This window comes from Teleopsis dalmanni, chromosome 2, assembly GCF_002237135.1.
Source record: "Teleopsis dalmanni isolate 2A chromosome 2, ASM223713v2, whole genome shotgun sequence".
In the NCBI taxonomy this organism is placed as follows: domain Eukaryota; kingdom Metazoa; phylum Arthropoda; class Insecta; order Diptera; family Diopsidae; genus Teleopsis; species Teleopsis dalmanni.
This window is the reverse complement of record NC_051847.1, coordinates 49,529,784-49,544,988: the sequence shown is the minus strand read 5'-3', so window position 1 is coordinate 49,544,988 and position 15,205 is coordinate 49,529,784. Positions and strand designations below refer to the sequence as shown.

Here is a 15,205-nt window from a genome sequence, read left to right as displayed (position 1 = left end):
ATTCTTTTTGTCAATAAAAAACAAAAAAAACTTTTTTGTAAACTGAACGCTTCAATATATGAAGCAATTACCTTTAAATTAATGTTTTTTATGGCAGTAATTTGAATAAAATAAAATATTAGTAATTTTCTAATATTACACATTTTTGAAATAAATTTTTTTAATTATAAATTTAAAAAATTTTGTCTGTTGACGCTGGAGATGCCGGGGTTTGAACCCGGGACTTCTCACATGCGAAGCGAGCGCTCTACCACTGAGCTACATCCCCTTGAATCAGCTGCGTGGCTAAAGTTGTACTAATGCATGTGATTACAGAAAATTATCTAGGGTTGCCAAGCATTTATATTGCACCAATTAAAAGTGTTAACAAAAAATTTAAGCTCATTAATATCATACTTAATACAATAACACTTTTAAGTATCTAATTGAAAAATTCGACTACGTGGAATAGAAAAAACTGTTCAATTTTTTTAATTCCAATTAAATTAATTATTTTTTAAAATGTGTTTGGTTAAATATAGTACATTATTATATACCATTATAACAATATTTATAAATTAATAAATAATTATTTTTTGCATACTTTAACTCTTAAGTATCTAATTGAAAACTTTCAGTACACTTTTTATTGAGGCAAAACTGTTCAGCTTTTTGATTTCAATTGAATTCATTAAATTGAAAAATGTGGTTAGATTAAATATAATATATTATTATAACAATATTAATAAATGAATAAATAATTGTATAATTTAGTTCAAAATATTAAATTCTTTAAAAGTGTGTATTAAGAATTTATGTAAAACTCTATAATATTGTATATAAATAATTAAATTTATGATTTTTTAGTTTTAATAAGAAAAAATTTACAATAACTTTGATCGTGCGTTCAAACTGAAGATTCTATCATAATAAATACCACTGAATATAATAATTGCCTTTAATATGATATAATTATATTATGATATAAATTGTTATAAATGCAATGTTGCATTTGCTGTTGAATCATAATATGAGATTTATTACATTTAAATCACAGAGTTGTTATTCACTTTTATTTTCAAACTATTTAATGATGTTATTAAACAAACCCAAGGGCACAATAGAGCCGACGGTCGCAGTGCCACATCCCCTTACAATAATTAAATAAACCCAATCATAACGTGTAATTTATTACAAATAAATCGAAGGGTTGAATACTACACTGAACTTAACACATTGTTCGGCCTGAGATTACTCAACAGGTCAAATCATAACATAAGATTTATAGTATCACTAGAGCCAATTTGGAAAATGTATGCACATTAAATGCTTATTTCGATCAAATTTTTGGATGCACTAGCTTTTATCTGCTTTGAAGTCTTAATAAATAATATCTTAATATCATAATAAATCTTAATAAAGAATATAGCAGGTACTGTAATACAAGAGAGTCCAAGTTCTTGAAAATAATATTTAAATGATTGTTATAAATTTTCATTCACACATTAGTTTACAGCACTGATATATTCAAAACTACATTTACGTTATTCATGTATTGGATTTTTAATACAATGGTACTACCATTTATATTAAAAACAAAACTATAAACTATTACGTATTGCAAGTTATATTAAACAATTGCATGATATTACATATTTGATATATAATATTATAATATTATAAAAATTTACTTTTTTCGTTTTAGAACTTCTGTGTTATTTGTTTCTATTTCATTTATTGTACTTATGGTTGTATCTCTGGTTTGGCTGATCTTCTACTACATACAGAGGTTTAGATATCTACAAACAAAAGACCAACAATCGGTAAGTAAATATGCAGTTTATATATGCCATTGAGATGTTTGCTAGACCTGATAGACTATATAGACAAGATATAATCTCCAAATTTCTATTTCTCAAATTTGTGAGACAAAATGGTGACGTATTAGACAATTTCTTATTTTTATTCATCCTTGCAGGTTTGAGGTTTGATGCTTGAAATTGTAGTTGTAAAGCCTTTACCTGGTATAGCGAAACGGTGACATAATAAGTGCTCAATTGTTTCGTATATTCTACCTTCCTAACAGTTTCTACAAAAATTTGTACTCGTGGCACCTAACCTTGTCATCTGTATACCTGTCATTCAATGACATATTAGAACAGATATTAGTAGATTATCATTACTTTTTGTTAAACTTGGTATAGTGCCTGTTTTGTGATATACTTCTGGACAGTCATTTTTTGATGGTAGTTATTTTTTTTTAAGATATTTAAAACAGACAATCAATAATTTGCAATATTATTGTGTTATGAGAAAGAATAATGTAGTTTTTAACAAAGTCATTATTGCTACAATTTTCCACAATATCAGTGTGACCCTATATAATGTAACTATATTAAATATATAATGCTTGCTTCACTCTTTTTATTCAGAGTTGACTGGCACAATATTAATAATCTGAAGCTTGTCTTAACACCTTTGAGTCCGCGAGAGCATCGTTATACAATATTTTGTTAGACCTTTCCATTATAGCTGTACAATAATTGGACTTAACTTTAACTTAGAAAACATTCTAATAGTCTGGTAGTTTGAATACGCGACCCTCACATTTATTTTTTAATATTGAGTAATGCGTATACACATGTATAGACTGGCTCGCCACTGTTTAACTGAGCAAGGTACCATCTTCGCCTAGTCGTGAAAAAAATTTTGTATTTGTTGTAGAAAATTGTGGCTGTTGTAATCTACCATAATCGGTATTTATTATTACACCTGTAAACATAGCTAAATAATTGCGTAGTGCCCCAATTTCTATATCCGTATATTTTGGTGTAGTTGAGTCAATCAGCAGACATAGCAATACAATGAAAATTGTAACAGCAAGAGGTCCAGAATTGTGTAAAAACCTTTTGAAGATGCTGTTTTCATGATCACCGATAGAAGATACATATATACATATATAACATAGAATATATGATGTCTCGCACACTGAAGTACGAACATTTGGTCAAACTAAGCATATACGTGAGACATGAAATACTTTTAAAACTATATTTTACTATACTGTTTATTTATAATATTCTAAAACTTAATTGTATAATAAAATAATATATTTAATTATTTTAGCGCCACTTGTGTTCCGTTACCAAAAAAGCTATAATGAAAATTCCAACCAAAACTGGAAAAAGCAGCGATGAGAAAGATATTGACAGCGATTGTTGCGCTATCTGCATTGAAGCTTACAAAGCCTCTGACTGTATTCGAGTACTACCTTGCAAGTAAGTATTTAATAATACTTCAACTATTAATAAACTATGAATAATTAAATTATATAAACATTTTTTTATTTCCTTTCATATTAGGCATGAGTTTCATAAAAACTGTATCGATCCTTGGTTAATTGAACATCGTACTTGCCCGATGTGCAAGTTGGATGTACTCAAGTATTACGGTTATGTGGTGGGTGATCAAATACATTCAACACCAAGTCCACAGCATATTCCGCCAAATGTTGCGCCTCTAGAAGATAATGAAGTGCCAGTTCTTGTTGTTGCAATAGCGCCACATACTACAGCAGTAGTTACGCCAAATAACCTAATACAACAGCAAGATCATCAGCAAGATATTATTAATAGTAGTAACAGTAGAAGTAGCAGCAGTAGTAGTAGTAGATATAACAGTAGTAGTAGCAACAGTGGAAATAGTAACAATAGCCATAGTAATAATATAATAAGTGAACATAGTTGTAATTATCATTTGAGTAGCAATACTAATTACAATGGACAAAGCCATAACCAAATTCAACCTATCACAACAACATCTGGTGGTAGTAGGTGTGGTGGCCGTGATGGCCATGATGGCCGCGATGGCAACCGACGTAACTCAGCACCACCGATAGTGTTGCAGGTCTCCACTGCCAGTCGTCAAGTGACTGATGTTTGAATTATACACTTTTCAGTTACCCATCGTATGAATCACTTTATGTATATGAATCGTTTATATATTATATTGTGCTTTTAAATCGTATGTTTTCCTATTTTGTGTGCTAAGAACCGATTCGACTTTTTGTACATATTTTTTTAAAAAATTTATTGTAAATATATGAAACAGAAAGATTTATTTTGTTAATTTGTTTTCATAATACATGTAAATAATTATATACTATTATATACTCGTAAATACATATAAACACATTAACTGTTGTGTTATATTCATGTACTCGATATGTAAGCTAAATAATACTAAATGCGATATTGTTGATTTTACACAACATCCAAATACTTAAGAGTTTTAAGACTTATTTAATGTAAATTAGCTATAAAATTGTATGTATATTATGCTCAATGTAGTATGTGCTCACAAGGAGTTTGTACCCAAAATATGCAAAATATGGAAGGTGCAAAAGTAAAATATAATTCTTCATCACTTTAATATTTTTTGTAATATTCACATTAAAATATCGATAATAAATTGATGTCCAATAAGATATCAGCCCAAATATAGTAATTTTTTATATATTTTTATTTCAAAAAATATTAATTGAGGATTAATTATTAATTCAGGATTGTTAAATTCAAGAAATTTTTATATTAATTATATGTCATATTCACATCTTGATTGAAAACATTTACTATCTTATATTTATTTAACTGAGATATTTTATTGTTTTAGGTACATTTGCTAATGAGCGCATACTACATATAATGTAAAATAAACTTTATTATTAATAACGTTTGATGTAAATTAAAATCTAGTTAAATTACCAAATAATTCATTAAAAACATAAATACATAAACTTATGATTTTTTTTATTTTATATTCGTTATTACACTAAGTTTCCGAAAAAGGACAATATTACAAAAATTTTGATATATATTTTTTTAATTAAATTATTTTTTGAGTAATGAGTAACCCTGCAATCTAAGACTCTTGCTTGTGATTTAATAATTTGAAACCCAATATTATTTATTATAACTACTCGATCTAAAATTATCCCTAAAAATTCTAAACATTAAGATTTTTCATCAAATGAAACAAATTGAGTAAAAAGAAATTTAAATGAAAGCACAATTTCTATAACAAAAATTCCTTTATCTTCTGCAACTTCTTCGGTGCGATTCGTATTGTGAGCTAGAAATTTCTATGATATATTTATTTTCACATATATTTTCCAAAGTTATTTAATAACACCATTTTCGAAGTTACTCTTTTCAGTCATTTACTTAATTAGCGCAGTTACTTTTTCAGAAACTCTTCCTTTAATATCTTTAGAAAATACTAGCTTGTGGTACTTTAAACAGTTCTGAACTATAATAATTCAATATAGTTATACTTGTATACATATTCTCCGCATTTTATCTGAATAAGAGGATGAGGGTTTATTAAAGTTTATTATCTTTAAGTTGTACTCTTATTATTTTACTTCAATACTCTAATCAGAAGAGCATCTATAAACGAATTCGTCATCCTTATCTTTGCCGCAAACAGTCCGCAAAAAAAACCTTTCAGATCAATAAAATTTAATTTGAAGACTTTACATTTGGCATTCATTTTAATTCTCAATATGATGTAAAGTGCATTATTATTTCACTACTCTATTCAACCATCAGAATCTGCAACTGACCCAAATCCTTTCTAAAAAATTTTTCATTCGAAGCTTTTGATGCCTCCAATATCAGTTAAATACCATTATTACTAGTGTTGTGAATGTTTTACTATATATTGTTTCTTTTTGGATGTTTATGATAAACTTACTCTTCGTTAGATAGTGCAGAATCTATGGCAGATTTTAAAACATGCCTTCATTACTCTTTAATTTAAGTTTAGTTCAATTATGCATCATCGAAAATAGCTGAAGTCAACAAGGGATGTACAATATTAATAAGACCTCCATTCGTTTTAGAACTTTTGGGGACAAAAGAAGTTATCCCCAGCGGAATGTTTGTCTTTATGACGCAGCGTAGTGATATGCCCTTCCTTTTACGTATTCGATATTTGATGTCTTTATTCTATTACACTAGCAGTTTTCGTTAGTTTGAAAAGTTAATAATGGACGGTTTTCTAGTTTTAAGGAGAGACAAATTCTGCATACTTATTTAGAGCTTATCATTTAAGAATTAAAATCTCATTCTGAGTTCCACCTTCTCATAGCTCAACAGCTCTTCTTAGTGTTCAATCGATTTGTTCAGTATAGTATGTGGACATATTTCGTAGTTAAAATTCTTTATTTCTTTTAGCAATATAACCAAGAACTTCTTGGTGTACTAGAAAGTGTTCAACTCTATTTTTCCAAGATTGTTTGATTACATTTCTTTTTTGATAAACTTTCTTCCCTTTTTTATTTATATTTATCATTACTTTCTACTAATGGCCTGGTTTCGTATTATTTTTTCCAAAGGTTAATAGAAATTTTTTTAAAATCTTACTTTTTAATTTATATATCAAATTTTTATTTTATTATTATTTTCAATCTAGGGGCAGTCATAGAGAAAACACTAAAACAACTGAAATAATATTAAAAAAATATATACATATTATAAAAAGATTTCAAAAATTTGAAGCAATTCGAACGATATAAATAAAACCTTCAAAAACTATTGACCAATAGATACATTTAATCATGAGTGTTGCCAACACAACAGTGTTGTCTTTATAATTGAGTCGGATATTAAATGCATGGAATGCAATTCAATAATGGCTTGTGATTATTTTATAATCCCTGCGACGAACTAAATTATTCCGCATAAAACGTTTTCGGCCAGCAAGTCTCACGTTTATCGATGTTGTGCTTATCTGATTAGTTTGATGTTTTTTGATAGTGGATGGAGCAGCATTGCCATGAGTAACACAGTCATATAAGATAGTTTATATCTAATTATTTGCTTATAAAGCAGAAATTTTATAACCACACTTAACTTTCCTCGTGTTAATGGTTTTAGAACATTCATAGCAGTATAGGTACAAGTCTTGTAGGAAGAAGATCGGACTCCTTTTACTTTACCTATATACCTAGCAATATTCTCCTTTTATTTTTTTATGGAATTTATTTTACACGCATGTTTTTAAATAGACGCTTAGAACATAAAAAGCAACATTTTTCCAACAACATCTTTGTACTAAATGGAACCTTCTTTTACCGAAGCACACGATTTTCGGTCTTTAATTTCAGAAGATAGTTCCATTAGCCACTTATAATCGAAAAATAAGTTATTATAATACATAATATATAAAAAAAATAGTGAAGATGATCACTATTTAGTTATGATCTATATTAATTATGATCAATAACTAATATTTTAAAATATATAAACGAAAGAAAAAATAAAGACATTACATGAACTACCAGAACATTACATATCGATCAACCACATTTAAGGGGAGGAGCGGCCTTAGTTTTCCTCATGAAATATTAATTCTGACATTTTTAAGAGTAGGATGATTAACCCATAAAGCCCAGCTGACTATGTCCATATATTCATAATTATATTTTAAATCTACAAATTCACTTCATTGGGTTCCCTAAAATATATACATATTATAATATTATTTTTATTAATTATTCATTTTTGTTTTTTTTTGTTATTAGTAATTTCCTTAAATTAACACATTTCAAAAATATAATAAATAACTATAATAAAATTTTATAAAAGGAAAAGCAATCAAAATTAAAGGTGCCAAATAATTATATTATAAATTCAATAATATAAATTGTCTGTAAATTAAAAATAGCATTTTAATAAATAATCTAAGCATGTTCACTAATATAAATATTAAAATTTGTATACGAGGGCAGATCTAAAATATTTAAAAGCGAACATGTTTAAAATTAAAATTGACATTTTGAATTTTTTCTAAATCATTTTCGTTTTTTTTCGTGCCCATTTAAATATAATAAATATACAATATATTAATATATAATATGTATAAAATATATATATAATATATGTGTATGTATAATATATGTAATTATAATTAAAGAGATAATAAAAGAAATTATGATAAATTGGGATCAAAGTAGTTCATGAAACACTCGCAAAATAAAGAAATTTTAGTATTAAGATAAAAGTGAACATGACTTAAGATTAAATTAATTGCAGTAATTTGATAAGTGAACTTCCAAAATTCAACAACTAAACGCACATTTAGTATAATTAATAAAAAAAATTAAACAAAAATATAACTGCGAAGCAAACATTGAAAGACATCAACTTAGATAAAATAAGAAATTTACGTGTAGTTGACATTGAGTTAATATGAAACTGCTTTTTCCGTAGTTAACAATAAAAAAATTTATACAAAATATTACATAAATTAAAATTTATAAAATTCAATAAATAAAACGCAGATACATAATTATATAGTTGCTACCCACTGTTCTCTACTACAAAAATAGTTAAAGATACAATTTTGTTTTATTTTGCTGGAGTTCAAAATATTCATACTCATATTCGTGTTGACTTAAGATTAAAAATAAAAAAGAAAAAAATATTAAATATAAAATAAATTTTGAATTTTGAAAGTTAAAAGTTAAAAATTGTTTTCCCCTCGTTTTTCCCCTCAGTAAATGCTAAAGCTTCAAATGATATATATTATATTTAATTTAATATTTAGAATAAAACAAAGGACCTGCTTCAGTGCTTGTTTGCTTTAAATTAACTGCTTTTACAACTCCCGAAGATTACACAAATCATACTCAAACAAAAAAATTAATAACAATATTAATCAACTTAATCTTAATCTTAATAACAGTTTTTGGGCAGTGAAGAGAGTATTTTGGAATACGAACCAGATCGTTCAACAAATAACACTACAGGCACTGGAAATGCCAATGGTGCAACCGGTGGTCAAACACCATCTGCTGCACTTTCGGATCTCATTCGTAGTCGCGAATTTGTTCTAGATTTTCCACGGTTCTTTGTTGTGGATACCAGTGCAGCCAGCGCAACACGTGAGTCACTCTTTCTTGCACGTATGCCCGAACGTTCACAGTCTTCTTTGTCTTTGGCTCAAGCTAAAGATTGGATGTTCCAAATGTCGAATAAACTAGACCAGCAACATGGTTTGCGTTATATACAAAAAAACGGTGAACAGAGTGATATGCGAGAGGTTAGTGCTTGCAGTGTTTTTTTTTTTTGATATATGCTATAAACAACATGTATATATTTTACAGAATCTGCTAGGTTTACGTGCAGAATCCGTTAAAAAGCGTCGTTCCCGTTCTGCAGATGGTCGTTTCTCAAATGGTTTCATAGGACGTAAAGAATTTTTATTGCAACGCCAACAACAGCAGGAACAGAAACAACAACAACTGACCATAGCTACAGCATCCACAGCACGAAGCAGACGTAATAGTGAGATTTTGCGACAACTCACTGATTCTGCTTTTGCACAGTCAAAGCAACGTCAGAAGGAATTACTGACTGCTGCAGCAAACAAACGTGAATCACATCGTCACAGTGTTATATCACTCAAGGAGCTTAACCCAAGAGAAGCAACAAATGCTGAAGCAACTACTGCTGACGCAGGAGGCAATCCAAATTCAACAAGCATCACCATACAAATAAATGGTGAAGGTGTTGAATTGGATTAGTGAATCTCTTTTCGTTCATTAACATATACTTTATTTAACCTATGCTAATTATAATATGTTCTCTTTAAATTATTTTAATTTATTTATATCATTAATAACTTATAAATAATATAAAGTAAAAAAATTATTTTTAATGCCGTGTATAACAGTTTGTAAAACTGATTCAGCAAATTGTTAAAATAACAAACAATTTAGTTTGTTCATAAACCCATTATTATTAATAAAAACTCATAGAAGCATAAACAAAAAAATTATTCTCTTGAACCAAATAGTACATCTTTAAACCAGAAATTCGCAATAGTAAATGTGAATGAATAAGAAATTGTTTTCAAACATCCAGCAATCTATTGACTATGTATGAAAATTGCTGAGCAAATGTCAGTACACAATAATATCGCTTTTATTTGAATAATATCATTAAACTTATATTACTACCACATTATTATACTACCGTCCGAGCAGTGTCTAAACTTGTAATAGCGCTATTGTGAACTTCGTCTTATTCCTATGATGTGAGTGATGTATAGACTAGTAATCAGCTTAATTCACAATAATAAATAATATTCACCATGAAATAATAATGTTTTTTGTATGAAGCCTGCTAGAATGCTATTGTAACTGATATTGTTAAATGAAAAGCAGGTATATATAAAATTTTCCTATTTGTGTAGTCACTGACTTGTTAAATAATATTCATATTTTTTGGGTCAAAAACTATAGACTTTATTAATAAAGGAATTGCAACAGCGTTATTGTGAACTGGAATATCGTTAATTAAATGGTATATGGTTGGTGTAAAAACTATTCACCGGTTCAATTCGCAATAATGATTGGTACTTATTCTTACTTATTATTATTATTTTGAAACAATAAAATCATTCATATATGAAATGCTGATGTGCCTTCAACCTCAGACAAATAATATACAGATTACGAATGCAGAACAAAAAAATGACTCTCTTTGATTTCATGGTAACCAGCTCAAGTAGCCAGCTAAAAGCACAATAAGCTTTGAATTGTAGAACAATTAAAGAAACAAAAGCTGTGTATAACACAATGATCTTAAGTGTTCCAAACATAAAATAGAGTTATTAAATGTGTGTATATGAGAAGGTGTGTGATATAGTATAGAAATTGTTGCTATATTTTCTATTCATATTGTTAGTTCGGGTGCTTTTGTGATTTATTTGGTGGCGATTTGCGATCTTGTGCCTCCATAGTTTTGCTACATCTAGACGAAAGGACAATCAGTGAAGTACAATTTTTTGATTTTATATTTACAAAGTTTTGTGTTTTTTTGATTAAAAGTGAATAGAGAGAAAAGGACGTTCAATGGTAGTCAGACACGAAGAAGAGTTGTTTGGTCTTGAATGGACATAATGAATAAACGCATAATCTTTGCCTTGTCTGTGCTTCAACGGTACAGAAACTTCACAACCTCTAATAGCGTTATTGTGAACTTTAACACTAGTTATATGGTAAGGTTGGTGTAAAGGATATTTATTGGTACGATTCACAATAATAAATGGTACTTAATTATGGAATAATGAACTCATTTATACAAAACCTGCAAGAATCCTGCAATAGTTAAAAACTTTGTTATTAATTGGAAGTCCAATAATGGAAAGAATTTTTAAACTAGTAATGCTATCGTTATGTAAGCATTATTTAGTTATAAAATTAAATAATACAAGGACTAAAACTACTCTTAGAGAACATAATAAATCAAAATTCTATTTATATCACAGAACCTGTTGGGAATATGTGTTGAATCCGTTAAAAAAACGTCATGGTCGATTCTTATATAGTTTCATAAGAAGTACAGAATACTTATTGCGGTGCCAACAACGGAATGCAATACTAACGAGATATTTTTCATATATTTCAGCTACTCTCACTAATATAATAATTTTTTTATCTAAACTAATATTTTTGATACAATCTATCATCATTCAAAAATTTAATAGTAAAAACATTTACAATATAAACACATATATATAATATATATAATATATATTATATATATATTATTATATATATATATATATATATATATATGTATACATTTATATATAAATATATAAATATATAAATCAAACAAGTAAATTTTTTTCCATTAATTATTTTGTTCAGTTTAATTATTATTCACTTTTCATACGGTATCATCACAAACAATATCAACACTTGATTACGACAATGACAACAATTTCCGTACAAAATTTTTGTTGGCACACTTTTGATTCCAAATTAAAATCAGGATAAATTTGTTATGAACTCTTCATTCAAAAAACATCACATACACTCTTACATATATGAAATGCAATCCATGCAATTCATACAGAAACAAATGTGCTAACAGAACAAAAAATCCGAAATTGCTGTGCCTGAAGCTAAATTAGTTTTCAACTGGAACCGCCTACATGCGAACCACCAAAAATACGTTTGCATATGAAAAAATTATAACAAAACATTAAAAATAAATTTAGCAAAAACAAAAAATTTACGAATTTCAAATGAGTCTCATGATCTGAATATAAAGACTGAAAAGCAAATGCCGCTCAGGTTCAGATTTTTCAAAGCCGAAAAGTTAAACTCATTTGAGAGTCTGAAAGCAAGTGGCAGCTTTCCATTTTTGAAATCATCTCAAAACAGCAGGGACTCCTCCAACTGATAATGTGTGCAACATTCAGCTTTGGTGGGTTGGTGGCATTATAGCCAGGTATTGTAGCAACAAAATAAACCATTCCGCAAAGAAACACAAAAGCTTAAGAAAATCAAATTTCAACAAAATTGGAGGAATTCCATTAAGGATTATAAAATCACTTGAAGTTTGCAGCGATCTGCTTTTATTTAATTCTTTACGTTTAAAAAAGTGACTAAAAGTGAATCTTTAGTCAAAAATTAATCTATTGCTCCTGCTTGACCAATAAGCAGTGGAACAGATCCAGATTTTATGTGTTCAAATTTTAACAAAAAAATATGTATTTTTTTTTTGTCCGGCTTTGTATTATTATTATTATTAAGACATGTTCTTCATTATAAAAATTAAATTAAAAATTTAAAAATTAGAACTTAGTCTATTCACAAATAATATTTATAAACTTCTTCCATTCCTCTCTGTTTCTGGCAGTAAAACGTAACTGGTTAAAGGATTTGCTTGTTTCTGCTGCCACTGTTCTTCGCCAGGTGGTTTTGGGACGCCCTCGTCTCCTTACTCCTTGCGGGTTCCATTCCATGACTGCGTGGGCAATTGCATCTGTCGGTTTTCTAAGTGTGTGGCCGAGCCAGCCATATTTGCGTCTCAAAATTTCTTTCTCTATTGGCTTTTGTTTGGTACGCTGCCATAGCACTTCGTTGGAGACTCTTGCAGGCCACCATATGTTCAGAATACGCGGCAGGCTTCTATTTACAAAGGATTGTTTCTTCTGAGTCGAGGCCCTCGTAAGCGACCATATTTCGCACCCATATAATAATGTCGATTTGACGCAGGCGTTGAATATTCTGGTTTTAGTTTCGACGCTTACATTGTTGGCTTTCCAGATTTTGTTAAGCGATGCGAAAGAGCCATTTCCCTTTTTCACTCTACTGCCGATGTCCTTTGACGTGCCACCCTCGCTGTTGACTATACTCCCCAGGTATTCGAGTTCCTGCACGTCTTCAATGTTTTGATCGTACAGAAGGATGGGCGATTGATTGCTTGCTTTTGTTCTCATTGTTTTTGTCTTAGAGGCGTTAATTTTTAGGCCGACTTTATATGACTGCTCACATACGTTATTAACAAGAGTTTGCATATCAGTGTGTCTGTTTGTTAACAATACTACATCGTCTGCATATTCAAGATGACCAAGCTTTTGATTCAGCTTCCAACCAATGCCGATTGGGCTTTCTTCTACAGCTTCTAAAACGACGTCTAGCACTGTGATAAACAGTAACGGTGAGAGGGCGCAACCCTGTCGCACTCTAAATCTGTTAGGATTTAGATGTCTTCGTATTGTGAGCTCGCCACTTTCGTTGTGTATGATATTTAGGGTTTTCTCAAAATGTCTTTTCCATACTTCTGCCTGCTCGTTCTTAGCAAACACCAGCTGTCCGTTTTCATTTTCAATTGGAGCGCTGCTTTGGAAAGATTTTCCACCTAGTTGTTTAGTTAACTTAAACAGCTCCTTCATGTCGCCCTTTTCTGATGCTGCTTGCGCTTTCATGCTTAGTTCAACGTAATAGTTTCTCTTGTCGCTTTTGACTGCTTTCTTGATCTGCCTACTGAGACTTCTGTACGTTATGTTGTATTCGGCTTTTTTAAACGGATCTGCCTCGCTTAACATTTTCGTTTTAACGCACCTTCTTTGAGCAATGAGCTCCCAAGAGTTTGCCGACAACCATTCGTTTTGCTCGTTTTTACGGTAGCCCAGTGTGTCCTTGCAGATCTCTTCGAGATTTGTTTTAATATGAAGCCACGTTTCCTCAATAGAAGCATCCTCCATCAAACTGACGTTGTTAATACGTTCGATCATTTCATTCTTTACCGCTCCAACATTAAGCTTTGTGGTATTATACGTGCGCCGTGTATGCTGCGGGTGTTCATACCTATGTTTAGGTATATTAAATTTCAGTTCGGCCACCACTAAATAGTGGTCACTGTCGATATCAGCGCTTCTTTTGTTTCTGACATCACATAGAACTTTACTCCATCGTTTTGAAATGCAGATATGATCAATTTGACTTTCGAAGTTGCCAGCAGGGGACTTCCAAGTGACCTTGTGACACGTTTTATGAGGAAATAGGGATCCTCCAATCCTGAGATCATAATTCATACAAAGTTCCAAAAACAGCTCCCCATTCTCGTTACATGTTCCAATACCATGAGAACCCATTACAGTTCGATACTCTGAGTTATTTCCGCCAATTTGGGCATTGAAATCGCCCATAAGAATAATTACATCGGTTCTAGGAATTTCAGAGAGCGTTCTTTCTAGCGCACTGTAAAAAACTTCTTTTTGGTCAAGTGGACTATCTTCTGTTGGAGCATAGCATTGTACTAGAGACATATTGAATTTCTTTGCGCGAAAACGTACTACTATTATTCTTTCGGATATAGCTTTCCAGCATAAGATTGAGTGCTTAACATTTTTTCTTACGTAAACTGCAACGCCTCGGATGTGAGGGTCTTGTTCGTCGGGCATGCCGGAGTACATAAGTACACCTCCCTTTTGGTTTGTGAATTCACCTGTACCATTCCATCTGACTTCGCTAATGCCAATTACGTCTATTTTAAACCTATCGCATTCAGCGGCTAACGTAGCCATTTTTCCTGCTTGAAACAGAGTTCGCACGTTCCATTGTCCAAATCTTGTCCTTTTTACATTCCTTAAGTCGGTATCGTTTTGGTCAGGCCGGTTTCTATTTCTTGTGAATACTTGAATCTAATGTTTTTCAGCCGCCACGAGTGATTAACCTATAGCTGCCAAGATCGGTGGTAGGGCTGCTACCTTTCTTTAATTTCGTCAATCACCATTTGGCCTCCGATCCTGCCATGATGTAAATGTGCAGCTAGCATTTCCTCTAGACAGCAGATGGAAGAGTTCAGATATCCCGCTGAACACTCGGTCGCCAGAGCCTCATTAGTGAAAACAGGGAACA

The 15,205-nt window shown here is 30.4% G+C and overlaps 1 protein-coding gene and 1 non-coding gene across 2 annotated transcripts; both read right to left on the bottom strand.

Moving 5' to 3' along the window:
* Nucleotides 1-196: 196 nt before the first annotated feature.
* On the bottom strand, nt 197-268 carry Trnaa-cgc. Its single transcript has one exon. It is a non-coding gene; the product is annotated as a tRNA-Ala (tRNA).
* Nucleotides 269-10,535: 10,267 nt separating this feature from the next.
* On the bottom strand, nt 10,536-14,871 carry LOC119674497. The gene is made up of 2 exons (XM_038085636.1): nt 13,093-14,871; nt 10,536-10,577 (listed from the first exon to the last, which is right to left on the bottom strand). The coding sequence occupies exons 1-2, from the start codon at nt 14,869-14,871 to the stop codon at nt 10,536-10,538; spliced, it is 1,821 nt and encodes a 606-aa protein (XP_037941564.1).
* Between the last annotated feature and the right edge of the window lie 334 nt (nt 14,872-15,205).